The sequence below is a fragment of the Anser cygnoides genome, chromosome 8 (genome assembly GCF_040182565.1).
Source record: "Anser cygnoides isolate HZ-2024a breed goose chromosome 8, Taihu_goose_T2T_genome, whole genome shotgun sequence".
Lineage (NCBI taxonomy): Eukaryota > Metazoa > Chordata > Aves > Anseriformes > Anatidae > Anser > Anser cygnoides.
The window spans coordinates 19,074,578-19,090,129 of record NC_089880.1 but is presented as its reverse complement, the minus strand read 5'-3'; the positions used below and the strand labels follow the sequence as shown (position 1 = coordinate 19,090,129).

Sequence of the window (15,552 nt, the reverse complement as noted above, 5' to 3'; positions counted from 1 at the left end):
TACGTGAATAACTAACTGGTTGAAAGGGCTTTTGTGCCTCAGACAAAGTTTAATATTAAATTTATAATCAAACTCTGAATATCACCTTTTTAAAATATAATCATCATTAATAGCATGTCACTTGTGGTGTGCATTGCTGAGAATTTGGATTAAGAAAGTTTCAAAAATAATATTCAAGCAAAGCAATGGATGGCAGAAGCAATTAATTTTTTAAGAATATACATAGACAAAATAAAGAAAAGCATATTAGTTTTATCTTACTGAAATATCATTCCAGAATTTGGAGACATCAAGATTATTTGTTTCTAGAAACTCAGTAAACCATTTTATGGAGCGTTTACTTCCTTTGTCTTCTGTTTCATCCCGTCCAAAATGTTCATTATGTTTATTCACAGAGTAGTTAGTCAGATGCATATACAATTGGCTCTGAGAAGAGAGAGAAGAGATCAACACAATAAACAAAAACAAACAAAAAAAAAGAACAACACTTTAAATACAGTTCTGGAATAGTCAGTTCAAAATTATTTTTTAAAAATGTTAAATCAATAATGACATAGTCAAACAATTCATATCTGAAAATATATTGTGAGCAGATGTTCTGTTGTTTCTGATGTTTCTAATTCTTGGAATTTTCACATACTGAACGGTCTAGCCATGTTATAACAAAATCTGGGCTTGTATTTAAGCCAGTTGCGATCAATTTCTCGTTAGGAAATATATCTGCCGTTTTTACAGGTCTATATGTAAACAACTACATAAAAATGTGAAAAGCAATCATCATAACTTACAGAACAATTACATTTCACAAGAAGCAAACAATAAAGATAGTACTTCGAAGTGCTACTTTAAAAGTGCAAAAAACACTTTGGCATCCATTTCATAGACAATCCCACATTTCAGTTGTCACTCTAGTTTATTTATGAGAAATGTTCTCATGATAGTGATACTTTAAAGTATCTTTTACATATAAATTCATCTGCCTTGTTGCTATCTACCAGAATTGCTCATTTTTGAATGGCTGGTAGCCATACATTAGAGGGCGGTAAATTTCAAGATATATTACATAAACAAGTGAGTGCTATGATTCCTTCAGGTAAGAAAATTTAAACAACAATTTATGTTATCAGTTACATTCATTAAAAAAAAAAAAAGCCTTTAAAGGCTAACTTATAAATCATGATTTATAAATGTATGTATCTTTCAGTACAGGTATTAATTCAGCTCTTCACCTGCACTACCATGATGACAGTCCTTATCACAGTGAGAGGTCTTTGTCATGTTTCATTCCTTGTTTGAATGCTAGTTGATGTTCTAAGCTGGCCGTGGGCTTTCTGTTCCAATTCGTTTTTGAATAGACAGCCAATAGACAACACAAGCCTTCTGCTGTCATTTATCTCACTACACTTATGGTTAAAAAAATAAATGAAATTAACAAAACCAAGCATCTTAATTGCAGGCTAGTTAACAATATATTGTATTAGCACTACAAGTAATGAATTTCTCCCATGGCTTTCAATTACTGCTTTGAGAATGATTATGAAACCTATTGTGTTTTTGAGTAGTTGTAAAAGTTGTCTTTCCATCAAATTATTTCAGACAATTAAATCATTTTTCAGACTACAAAAAATGAAACTGTTTTTAGAATATTAGTTAAACATCTGAATTAATCTTTAGTCTGAAGTTACCCGGAACAATGTCAATGTGGAACAGTGTCATCTGAAGAACAATGTCATTAGTGATAAGCCAGGTTATTTCATACAATAAACAGACTACAACATGAACAGTTGCAAGAACACAGAGAAAACTGCTTATCCTTCTGCTCTGTTTATCCACTCATAGCATACTTCAGTGCTGATAATGCTGAGAATAGTAACAATAAAAAATAAAAAAAAAATATTAAAAAAATAAAACATTAAAAGCAAGCTATTCCAAATATAACACTGGAATTTTTCTAAAACATATAATTTCTACTGAGATCCAAATTATACTGGTATTCTTCAAGAGAACAGTATTTTAAGTGACAGTAGAGTAAATGGCTCACCAGGCATTTTCTATTGCATAATTACACTGAAGCAGCTCTAAAAGCACATAGAAAAGGAAAAGGAAAGATATAGCACCAATAGAGTACAGAGCGAGGTATAAGAAATTCAAATCCACTGATGCCTGGACACTACACAGGTAAAATTCTACATGCATAAGCAATGAATTAGAATAAACTCCAACTTACCAAATTTGAGTCACTGGGGGGATGGTACTTTTCTGTGCCCATTCTCACCAGTCCATCATGATATAAAAACACTTTTAATGGATCACAGGAGGTTACAAGAATATATACACGTAAATCAAACTTGTAGCCTTCCATAAGAAATGGTTTGTCAAGATATTCCTGAACAATCAAGTGATCCTGAGCTTGTAACTTTTCTCCATTTCTTATTAAAGAGATCCTAGTTACAAACAAAAGTTATTTTAAAAATGTAGGACTTTGACATAACTCTGAAATATTTTTTCATGGTCTTTCAGCCAGGTAGTCAGGCTAAAGACTATGTGGAAAGAGCTTACACAGCCTATTCGTGGGGTAGAGAAAAAGTGCCATTCACTTACATGGCTTTTAGTTTTCTGTCTTTTATAATACTTCACTGGATGGAAAAAAGGCAACAAGCCATTTCAAAATAACTTTCTGCTTCCTTTGATTCAACAAATAGTAATAATGGATTCCCTCTACACTTAGAAATTGTTTGGCAGAATTTGCAGCCCCTAGCATCCGTGATTATTCTTCCCCATCTTTTCTGTGAAATATCTCAAAATTTCTGCTTCATTCCAAGAGGAATGAAAAATAACAAAATGGAAAAATTTCAGGGCCTTTACTTTTACAGTAATGCTGATACTTTTTTTTTTTTTAAAAAAAAAAAGAACCACGAGCTTTACTATAGTATATAACCCAAATTGATATTAAAAGTAATAAAAGCTACAACTGAAATATTCAAAAATAAGAAGATAACTACTAAATCAATATATTTAAATCTCATTTGTTTTTTACTGTGTATTTCTGTCACAGGCAAAACAGCTTCAACCCAACTGCAGGTCACAGCCTTTTCAGCAGTGTCCCTCCTCCAGTATGAGGGTCACCTCCTTCCAAGACTGCGCCTCCAGCTGCATCCCCAACGATGTCTCCTCTGTTTCTCCTTCACCTTGAGGCTGCTGATCTTAAATATGTTTGTGCTGCAGTTTTAGCATGCAGTAGGGTACTTGGGCTGTTTTCAGAGCTGCGGAAGATCCTGATCTTCCGAGCAACACCCCTGCAACTACTGAAACCCTGCCATTTGTGCACAATGCAATCTCACCCTCTAAGTCTAAGCACAAGAGATTCATAAATATATTGTTTGGATAATTCCACAATAAAAATAATACTGATCTTAAGGCTTATCTGATCATCATCAGAAAATGTATTCTTTAATTAAGTCACATTTAGAACAACATTAAAATACCACTTCCAGTTACTTTAGTATTTTAGCTGTTTCTGCTTGTTAATTCTTTGTCCAATAAGTTACCTTTTTTGTACTGATCGTACCACTTGTATGACAAACTTCTTATTAAGAAACAGCTTCTGTTAGTGATGTAAATAGCACTAGATTTTGCCTTTTCTGGGTAAGAAGACTGAATTAACATGAAACTTACCCATGCCCCATTGCACCATTAGCTGGTTTGACTATAAATGTTTTCTGTCGACGCTTCTTCTTCAGTTCTTTTACATAGTTCTGAAACTGCGTGTACTCTGCAGGGAAGATCCATGTTCGAGGAATAAAAGTATACTCCTGAGGCTGACACTTGATCATTCTGCAAAAAAGTACAATAGAATTTGTTTGTTTTTTTTTTAATAATAAAATGCTTTGATGGATCAATCCTCTGGATTAAATATCATTTACAATAATCTGACAAAAAAATTTCATTAGCAAAATACTTTTTTGTATTTTTGTATAAAATTTATATCTTGTATAAAAAAATAGGAGAGCAGATGTCTGCAGTTGATTTAGAATGGTTAGAGCTCTGACATATTCACATGCATACTTTAGGAACAACAAAAGCAGACCTTCTTGTGCATTTTCGCTTATCATCATATTGTATTTATTATCTTATTGGCATTCATCTCATTTTTTGGCATGCATCTAACTCCTCTAACTCTCCTAAAAGGACAGTAGAGAATTCAGTTAATAGAAGTTTCCATCACTCAAAGCCATATATCTGGCAGATAGGAAGCATATACCCATACCAGACTGGCAGTGCTGGCTAGATACATAAAAATTAGCTTTAAGCAAGGTAGCTTTAATACTGGTGCAGTCAAGTTAGGTAAGCTTTATATACTTTGTAGTACTACGTGGACTAGCATAGCATGGTTCCCAGTAGGACAAATTTAGTCTTTGCTGAGTTAAATCCTGAAGCAGCTAGCTTGTTTCAGGTATGCAGAACTCTTGAAGCTTCACATGTAACTTTGTATGAACTCAGTTTGGGTAACTCTACACTAGCATTCAGGTTGGACACGTCTGGAATACTAATAGCCACAGATCAACAGAAAGCTGGATGCTTAAAAAGAAGTGAACTGATATAGCAAGCTGCCCAGACTTTAATTAAAAAAAAAAAAAAAAAAAAAAAAAAGAATGGAACTATGGTGAATTTTTTTATTTTTTTAATTAATTAAAGATTTAGCTATACTTCTACTTTTCTAATGGAAACTAGTATCATCAGGATAACTTACATGTAAAACAGACATACAATATCATTTCAATATTTCATTTCTACTATGAGCCTACATAATGATCCCCATGCACTATAAGACACTTTTACTTTAAGTAGCTCAAATACTAACAGAAGAAGCAGAACTGCCAACTGCATCTGTAAGACTAGGACTGTAGCCAGGACCTACTGGTATAATAGATACACTGTCACCAAACTGTTAGCCAACTACCCAACAAACACTCTGCAGAAGCCACAATAGCTGTAGTACTCCTGGAGTACAGCATGAGGCTCAACGTTCCTGCAGCTTCATTACAATTGTCATTTTAAAAAATCTAGTTTGATGAAAGCCATTCAATATTCAGGAAAAAAAAAAAAAAAAAACATGAGTTGATTTTATAATTGATCATTAAGGCATAATTTTTAAACTGTCCATCTACTATACATTTAGAGATGTTACTACCTTGCTAACTGAAGAGCATATCTTAAATCACCCTATAAATTAGCCATAAATTATCCTGTATTTAGGCCAAAAAAAAAAACAACCTAACTTCTGTGTTAGTTTACATCCCTCTCCAAGTTACTTCACATATGCATCCTGAAGTATTGCATGACAGAAACTTGCTATTTAACTCACAGATTTCAATACTCATATCCCTATTTAACAAATATAACTTGATAACAGATATCTTACTTTCTGACTGCAATTACATCAGCTCTTTATGCCTTCTTTTACCTTATGCATAACTGGGTAGACTACAGACAGTAACATAAAACTGAATACTTACCCCTGTTTACAAGTTCTGATGCTCACTAAAACTTTTGACAAAAGAATTCAGCTCTGTTCTTCCCTGCCTGGCCCTATTCACAAACGGTGTAGGAACATCATCAAGCAGCTTTCTGAATCAAGACCTATTCCATTACAATAGCCTTATTTTCCAGCACATCTGTTATCTACTACTGTGGGTAACCACTTCTTCACTGTGCTGCTCTGTCCTTTAGCCTTTGCAGTCCTTACCAGGAGGTCTGAGAACTAAAAAGCAAGTTATTGTTCCTCTGAGTGCTATTTTAGCTCCCAGATCCAGTCAGCCCCTGCTCTCATTTCTGAGTGCTTTCTGTGCAAAAGAACCAAAGGTGTTTTGTACTGACTGTAGGTTATTAAAGAAATGACTTGTCAGTCGAGTAGCACAGGTTCTACTGCCTATGTTTCAAGACCCTCTGACTTTTCAGATATGAAAGGAGGTTAGTGGATGAGATAGATGAGAATGACTCTTCATCCATGACCAGTTCACAAACCTTTTAAATGTAAATAAAAAACATCTCGTATCTATTCCCTCTGCTGTTCATCCTGTACACCTTTTTCCCTACTTATTGCATACAATCTGTTATCACACTTATTACTCATGAGGAGATTGCATCTATGAGACCGTTTACAGAAAACATGATTTAAACATGTACAGGACTTTTTTTCTGTCATAATTCTATAGCTATGCAACTATCTGAGTAAACAGGTCACAGTTACTTGAATACAGCATGTGACTTTTTCACAAATAGCAATTTGAAACTTCCCACTAAATGTAAGTAACCTCTGGCATGTAATAAAAAAAAAAAGCCATTATTAACATTTCAGTTTACTGAGAGGGCATTTTACCTCAGCATAATATTTTCCCTGTATATACTAGTCAAATACAACTTACTAATTAAACTGATCTCATGATGCCTGTTATGTGGCAAAAGAAATTTAGCATTTATGGACACACAAATTCAAGTGCTGACATTCAGTTACGAGTTTTGAAATAAGAATTTACAGGAGATTTTCCAAAAGAACATCTCCTCACCATCACCCAGGACATGTAATTCTTCACACATTTGCTTCTACGTCTGTGAGACCTGTGTAATGAAATCCCCTGCCAAACTCCTTGTGTTCATCTGCATCTCTAGTCATCTCCTTCTCTCTGTTTATGACCAACATCATTAGCATGCACAACAGTACTTGCTATGCACACATTTTCTATACATAATCTGGGATTCAAAGAGATGCATATCACTCTAAGTATTCAATTTTATTCTAAATCTTTTCATTCTCACTTTCTTCTTTATGTTGTTTGTTTACTTCTCCCAACAAATGGATGCAGAGATAAATAAATAAGTTCTGGGCATTTGTAGCTGCTCTTTGAAAAAATGAGAAATGCTGTTCTAGGGTTATTCCTTATTTTGTTGCCTCAGAATAAAAGAGCTTTACCTGATATTACTGAAAATGCACTGTTACCAAAGGAGCTCTTTAAGGGTGTAAAAAAAATTTTATTTATTTATTTTAAATACAACAGGGTGGGGGTTTTGTTTGCCTTTTTCTTTCTCATCAACAATCCAAGTCTAGTACACACAAGGAGCATTTGCATAGTACAAATGCAGCAGGGTGAAAAAATGGCAAGCAGAATATGCTAGGAATAGGTAAGGATCCAATTGAATAGAAAGGACTGCATGCAGCAGAAAAGCAACAAAACGTGATTAGTGTTTCTGCATTAATCTCTCCAAATAAATTTTAAGACAGAACAGCAGCTATATGGAACAAAATCCTCCATTCTAAATACAGAAGCCTGTCCAACCACATATCACAATGGACTTGTGTTTTCACAAGCAATCTCAAGGTATATCACTGAGTTTTGTAAATTATAAATTCCAAGAATTGAATTGTGAGGCTAGTACTGCAAAAAAGAGACTAATTAAAACCCTGTTCTATCTGCTGATATTAAGTGAAGTCACAACATAGATATATTTAACCCAGGGTTATCATACCAGAGAAATTATTCTAATCTTATCTATAATATGTGCAATCTCGACATTCAGCATCTTTAAACTGTTTCGATCTCAGAATTCGGTAGGTTGAGAGAAAGATAATGAGACTGTATTTGAATACAATGTGTGCATGAATCTTTTGCTCATCTTGCATATTTTTTTTTAAATCACATACCTGCACCAATACACAAGGATAGCACTGTCTATCAAGCTGACCAAAATTGTTCCATTGTTTCTGAGATCTCTCCAAATAGCTGCTTACATCCATGTGCTATCTCTATGTTTTTACTTAGAATTAAGTCTGGAAGGGGCAGTGAAGTGCTTGTACAGCAAATATATACTTACAGACCAGAACAAGGGGATTCTGGTCCATAAGCAGGACATGTAGACACCACGGCAATGCACATAATATTTGCATACATTCTACATACTATGTGTAGTATTTACAAAATAAAAAAGGAAAGAGAACAAGAGAGATATTATATTAATACACAAAAACTAATCCTATTTTGGTAATGGCAAATGTAGTGTAGGTAAAATTTGGGGCCAAAAGATTACCTTTTTAACTGTTGTTTAAACTGATCTAGGCTAGAAGAATCAAATTATTCACACATATTTCTCTGAAAACTCTTCCTTATTACCAGGCTGATGAATCAATATGTACTATTGTTTTCTCAGTTCTTACTCACAGATTCTTAGCTAATATGATTCTTCAAAACCCAACTATTTCACTAGAGTAAGTAATTTATAACAAAATCAAATTTGTCTGACTTATTTCTGACATAAACAGTAAGATGCTTCACATTTTTAATGTGATATATACAAAAATATTGTAATTAATTATTTTAAAATAAGTAATATCCATTCACACACTAGTCATTTATCCTTTCCTACTCTTACACGATGTATGCTTGGGTGTATTATACATTACACGTATTTTAACAACTTAAGGCTGCCTCAGGCATTCTGCAGCATGTAGACACAGAACTGAACCCTCATCATTTTCCACTGATGTAAATTGGAGAGATACAGTAACTTTGGAAATTATTCTTGGTCCTCTTGTAGCCTCTTCTTAAAAATAAACAAACATAAAAGGCAATAATTCAGCATTGTACTGCACTAAATACCATGGCTGAAAAACTTCTTAATAATAAAAGATTACTTAGTCATGTTTCTTGCCAGAAAATCCTTTCTGCAGATCTCTCCCATTCCTGGAAAATGGTTGATTCTCTGAGGGAGGAGCAAAAAAGAAATTAAGTAAGTTGGTACTTTTTAAATTTTTCCATCATAACTAATACAATCATTCAAAACATTCAGTTACATGCTCAGGCAAATGTAATCAGTGTTACATATAAATCATTCAAGAGAGTATCTCATGTGGTCTTAACTAAAGATGCAGTAAGTTGTATCCTCTTCCCAGGGAGAAAAAAAAAAAAACATGGAAAAGAAAATACTTATTATCTGGGGAGAGAGCTCTGCCTAATTTACTGCTTAAAAGTTTATGAGCAACTTATAAATGATATTTTGCCTCTTCCTTAAAACTGCTATAATTCGTAACAATCAACTGGCAGACAAAAGCATGAAAGAACAGCCCCCAAATACTTAAAGAGCAGATTCCAAATGGTATGAACAAATAACTCCAAAAGGAGAATGGGATTTAAAAATATGTAGTGGTATAGCCTTGTTGCAATCTGGATGGTATTGTTTTATTGTTTTGTTTTGTTTTCCTCTCCATACATGTGTAACCAAAAGTGACACATTACTGAATTTCTCAGAGTGAAACAGTTTACTGAAACTTGTCCAAAATACTATCACTCTACCTGATAGTTCCGAAGTTCAGCAATCTTTTCTTGTTGCACAGCAGAATCACTCCATATAAGATTAGCTGTTTCATCTTCATCACGTGTTTTCACAAATCCCATTTCTCGTATTACCACACGTACTACAGAGAAATCACATACTTAAGGAATTTTTTGAATAAAATAGATTAATTTTCAAGATTTTAAAAATTGATCAAGGTGTTGAATATTTTAAATATTCATCCCTTTGCCTGAGAACAATATTAGCATGCAAGCTCTTATTTAACTTGCAATATTTCCATCAGTCTATTGCAAATCCATCATTACAATGGTATAGCACCTTGTACCAGTCTGGAAACAGTGTACAATCACTGATGGTAGCTGTAAATAGCTTCAAGGCATTCCACACTGACCTAGTAAAAGTCCACTTGCACAGCTTTTAGAGTTAATTTTGGTCATCACATTCATTAATTTTAAAACTATGATAAATATAAGTGTCACTGCACACAGGGAACAAAGCCTCTTTAGTCAAGATATCATAGAATGGCTCAGGTTGGAAAGGACCTTAAAGATCATCTAGTTCCACAATTTATTTAGTATGGTAGTTACAAAAACAAATGCATACATTATTTTAAGATTAAAAAAAAAAAAAAAAAAAGAAAAAGAAAATTCTGATTATGTTCCAGGCATAACACAGGTTCTTGGATAAAAAATTTTTATAAAGAAAAAAGAAAAGAAACAAAAAGAAATATTTTTTTTCCTTAAGCTATTCATTCTGCTATCTGCGTAATAAATTTGTTCTGATATCACCTCTCTAGAGAAGACATCTCTGGATTTGAAGTCTTCCCCACCTGGTAAAAATCAGCAAGGTCTACTCAAGTATGCTGTGAGTTTGGAGTTTGAAAGTCTGCCACTACTCCTGGTTCAAAGCCTGAACCTGAGAAAAGTCTTCAGTTGGCTTCCAGTCTAAACAGTTCATTTTGAAGCTTCACAGATGCCACAGAAAGTCTCTGAAATACTTATGAGCCCTGAAGTCTTTGGAAAACTCGTTGAACCATTTCCATAGTTGGAAGGAGATAAGGGTAGAGAGAGTGTCATTCTAAAGTTACCAATAACTAGTCCATTGAGGAGGATAACGCACCTGTCTTGATACTGAGCCATTTGTTGGTTTTTTTTGGAGAGCTATCAGAACAAACCCATTGTGCATATTATAGGCTGAATAGGAGCATATATTTATTGTCATTATTTGCCGTTAATCAAGAATCAGCATTAGTGGCACCTCCCAGATTCTCTTCTGTTACTCCACCAAAAGCTAGAAGAAATACAGTGTTGTTTTTTCTTACAAACACGCTATTTAAAAGGCTGAGGCCAAATTACATGATTCTAGTTTTCTACATCTTTTCTTCTACAACAGAATACAAACTATAGATTTAGTGTGATAGTAGCCTCATCAAAATGCAAAATATTATTATTTTTTAATTGAGAAACCTCTGCATAATAGTAAGGGTATTTAACATTGCATTTAAACTGTTCATCATTTACGGTTTTAAGTATACTTCTGAATTCATATGTAAATCATAATTAATATTTTTTTCCACAGCTATCTTCATTAATTAATTTTTTGCATTTCAAGGCCCTTCCCTGAGTAAGGAGTGGGGAGTAATACATGTTGTACAGCATTCAAAGCTATCAACTCAATGTTACCAAAAAAAAAAAAAAAAAAAAAGACAAAGGTTTCTCAGAACATAAAACCCTTTGGAAATGACTCACTGTCAGCTTGATGCAAAATCCATTAATTCACCCCATTAGTTAGTAATCCATTCACATCAATTGGTATTATGATAACAACACGATATATAGCTTCCTACCAATTTCATATTTTGTGCCAGCAACATTTGCAGTGATGACTCCATTCTTCTTCTTTCTGACCTTTCTTTTAATTGGGCTTTGATAGGGTAGTTCCGATCGCAAAGTCACAGGAGCAGTTCCATGGTTATCTTTGAAAAATAACATTTTAACTATCAACAACACATCTATATCTCAAATAATGTATACAAATGAACTAAAATTACCATACCATCCATCATACAGCATCTGAGCTAGTCAGTTACAAAAATGTACTTCACTGCAACTTACAAGTACAAGCCTACAGAAATAATTAATGGGCCATATTAAAAAATATGAGACTTGCATACCTCCCTCATTAGGCAAGGATGGCATTATAATCTAAGATAGTGTAGACGTAGAGCTCAAATTCTGTTCCAAGTTCTGAGGAAACGATGGAGCTGTCAAAGCCAAGTTACTTAACGCTCTATTCAGACCATTTCAGTCTCTGGTTGTAGCAAATATTAGTTCTGGAACGGATAGATATCTGTGTCAAAAATGTAAGAGAAACTCTGTTATAGATAAAACCTGAAAAAATATATAAATAGCAGATAACTAACTACAAAACTGTTTTTAGTAAGTCAAAAGTAACACTTAAAGGATAAAACAAGTTATTGTAAATATAAAACTTTGTTTAATTCAGTTCAATCATTTTGTTTCTGGGAAAAATGCAGTATTAATTTGCAAAACAAGATTATACTACCTCATTGTGTTATTTTTATTTCTATAGGGAAGATTTAGGGCACGAAAACAGGTAATACTGAATTCAATCAATACTGCAACCGTTTATCTCCCAAAAGCTAAATGAATTCACAGGAATTTTAAACAATTTTTTAATTTAAATTTCAAAATTAGACACCATGCATTATGGGTTTTAAGGTTACCAAATGGGAAATAATTGAAGTTATTTTAATAACCTTTTTTCCACTTTTTCATTTTTCAACATTTTTTTAAATGACTGTCCAATAATCACTTGGTAATATGTGACCTCACCTTCACAATTCACAGTACTTCAAGAAACAATTGAAGAAAATTGAAAGGCACTTTGGCTTGTCAAGTATCTAAACATCAGTTTCTAAAGGAAGTATTTGTATGAAATGCTATTTTTCACATATACTTTAAAAAAATAATATTTTGTTTTAATTAGTAATCTCAGAACACACTACAATATGTGAAAATACCACACTTTAAAAATGTCTTGAAAAAACAGCTTAAGCATATGAGAACAGGCTAAAACATTAGGGGCGGAAAAAAAGACAAAACCATTCGGGAATAAGACTGCTCTAAACACACCACTACATGACTTTGGGTGTGCAGCATCTGTTATAACAGTCTGCAAGAAGGCAAAGGCCATCTTTGGCAGGTTGCCTCAAACAAGTCTAGTAGTTTTCGAAACATATACAATATAATTTATTGGTTTTAAAATGCTTTGATTTCTTTTCTGCAATTGTGCATGTGGCTAAAGTTCCTCACACTAGCTCTAGATCAGTTCTTATTGCTGCTTGTGGTGTTTGCAAAACTTGCTTAAAATAGTTTCACACAGAGGAATTTCTTCTGCTATATATAGCAGAAAATTGCAGTAAAAATCAAAGTTAGCCATGGCTTATGATGGGAAATGAATTTGGTCATAAGTTTGGACAAGCTGTACGTAGATGTACATTGGCAAAGCTATCACAACATTACTTACAAATACTCCGGGTGGGTGGGTGGGGGCATGTGTGCACACGTGCATGTCTCAGAGAGAGAAAGAGGGAAGAAGGAATGATGATTATATCCTGGACAAGTCACATTTTTGTTAAGAAAACATAAAAGCAGATACCTTGAGCTGTAAGATCTTTTTTTCATTTTAAGACAGAAACCTATCCTTAAAAGCTAATTAACATGAAAGGAGAAAAAAAAAAAAAAAAAGAACAGATTATGGTTCTCTTATGACTGTATCCAACATAATGGGTGCCAAATTCTGCTATGAAAGAAGACAAGAAGATTGTCCTCATGACCATTCAGAGGAGTTCTGCAAATTAACACTGCAACATGTATTTATTTGTCCAGGAGGTAAGCACAGGCTATGACACAGATACAGTGTTTGACACCCTACCAGTAACTCTCAGCCTTTCCTACTCACAGCATCCTTTGCTGTACCAGAACTGCCTCAGAACGGAACATTCCCCCGAACTGAACTATAACCGGAGGTCCATTTGAAGTTTTAATGTTTTGGACACCCTCAGCCAAGAAGGGCGCCTGAAAGTCCTGCTGCCCGCTGGCCTGCCAACATCAGACACAAAGGTGGGAAAATGAAGCGTGCATCCTCTTCACAAGCGCTGCTAAGGAAGAGCAGCACTGGACACAGTGACTCACGGCATATTGCACGTTATCTGTTTCTCAGGCTAAGAATACCACCAGAGTACAAGACATGTTTAGTTCCCAGGAATAACACTGAAGTACGCCTGTTTGCCAATTAAGGACTTGTATGCATATATACAAATTCCTAGCAGTTGTTCCTCATCAGTACTGGCTAAAAACTTTTAATGAATTTGGAAAAATGTCAAGACGACTAACGTTTCCCTGTGAGAAATGCCAGTCCTTACTAACACACCATGATTTATGAGCTACGATGTGACAATAAAAATCCAGCAGCTTATACAGCTTTCATTCAGCTTATACTCATAGAGAAATATCTGCCCAGAGTTACTGTAATGCCTTGGTATTCTGAAGCTGCGCCATAAAGTTCAAAACTACAGTACATTGTTGACCTACTACTTTTCTTTATAAATAAACCATTCTACTCTTCAGAGTAGAATACTCTTTAGATTGTTTAATAGGGAGCACAAACACCCAGGCGAGAATGTTTTATACACAGGCACAATGCCTAAAGCTATAATAGTAACCCTGAGTTGATTTTCCAAAACATTTTACATAGGATGCAGTCCATTCTGCATCCTGCTGCTCTGGCAATTCTTCCTATTACCGGGCAGAGCGTTTCGCAGTGCCCACTGGATCATGCACAGGTAACTGCAGCAGCACTGTCGGGTTGTGATTACGTTACAATCTGAGTCAATTTCTGTAACTATGATAAGTTTTTACTTATAAAATAAACATAACCTATAACCCGTGTTCAGCTACAACAATGTAGAGGCATCTCTCTCCAGTAACCCATCTGAAAGACCTGTTTTTAAGAGACTGCTTTTAATAACATGGAAGAAACTATTATATTTCCAAACTGGGACTTGCCTAACCCTGGGAACTCAGCTATCAGGAATCTCTGCACTCACCCTCAGACAGAAAAGGACTGCAATTCCTACCATGTACAATTTCCCTCCTGAAATCAAGATGCACATAAATTAATGAAGGTTTGTTGCTCACCCATATTGATTCAAAAGCAGCTGAATGAAAATGATTAACCTATAAATGGAGAGAGACTTGTGAAGAAGAAATTAATGCATCTTTGTCAGGTTAGCACATTCTTATACAAATGAGTACTTTGAATAGAAGCATTCTAGGGAGAATAAAAGATGACATATTACCTTTACAGTTGCCTGGCAAGGTGTAACAGCACCAGCAGGAGAGCTACATTGCACACAGTCCTGTCCTACAAAGAGCCAGAAGTCAACACACGTGCACAAAAACACCAAGTGCAGAGACCAGGGAAACGAGGAAGCAGAAACTTTTATCTTCCAGGGACAGCAGAGGTCAGGCACTCTTGCTAGAGAGGCACAGGGTCACACATGGACAGGGACCTAGGCAGATACTTGAATCCAAAGGAAACAGTTTGAGCAAGTTTGACAAAGGTAATAGTGACAGGCTGAGAGGGTGCCTGGGTGAAGAGTAGTGTGAAGAACAGGTTTCATAGTTAACGGAATAATACATGTTTCCTTGTTAACAAGTTGTAATTCATTGTAGAAAAAAAAAATGCTGTTACACAAACTTAATCAGAAGAAGCTATTAAACTGCCTGAAAAATATTCTTCTGGCCTAGTTTATATAAAAGCATTTTTGAACAAATCACTCTTTCATTTCCCAAGTTATTTGCTCCACACTGCTTCCAAGCGACCTCTGCCTTTCACGATCTTTCATTTTCAATCCTGATACAGTGTGGAGCTGAAAAGGTTATTTTTAGTCTCTAAATAGTAACTTGCATGCCATCTAGCCCTTTTTTTCCCCTAAGAGTAAGCATCCCAGAAAATGGTTGACTTAATCAGATCAAAACAAAGACTGGGCGAATCAAATTCAAACTTAAAATAAAACAGAGCAACTTGAGAATCTGTTCCAGAGAGTCACTCAAGTCAACGAGATTCTCCGAGGATCATACCAGTGACTATCAAACCACTGCTGCGTAACCTAACAAGAGA

At 34.7% G+C, this 15,552-nt stretch overlaps 1 protein-coding gene across 8 annotated transcripts in view; it reads right to left on the bottom strand.

Moving 5' to 3' along the window:
- TTLL7 (tubulin tyrosine ligase like 7) overlaps positions 1–15,552 on the bottom strand; it is a 72,131-nt gene that overhangs the window by 41,522 nt on the left and 15,057 nt on the right. For 5 of the 8 annotated variants that reach the window (XR_010833361.1, XR_010833362.1, XM_048059158.2 and 2 more), the window contains 8 exons: positions 14,729–14,793; positions 11,519–11,694; positions 11,192–11,320; positions 9,345–9,466; positions 8,687–8,754; positions 3,676–3,834; positions 2,228–2,444; positions 262–426 (listed from right to left, as the gene is read on the bottom strand). Coding sequence is in view for 6 of the 8 variants with exons in the window: in XM_048059158.2 (XP_047915115.1) it covers positions 262–426; positions 2,228–2,444; positions 3,676–3,834; positions 8,687–8,754; positions 9,345–9,466; positions 11,192–11,320; positions 11,519–11,543 (885 nt within the window). In the remaining 2 variants the exon portion in view is untranslated. The remainder of the gene's footprint in view (positions 1–261; positions 427–2,227; positions 2,445–3,675; positions 3,835–8,686; positions 8,755–9,344; positions 9,467–11,191; positions 11,321–11,518; positions 11,695–14,728; positions 14,794–15,552) is intronic. The other 3 variants (XM_048059162.2, XM_048059160.2, XM_048059161.2) reach the window with 2 other exon arrangements.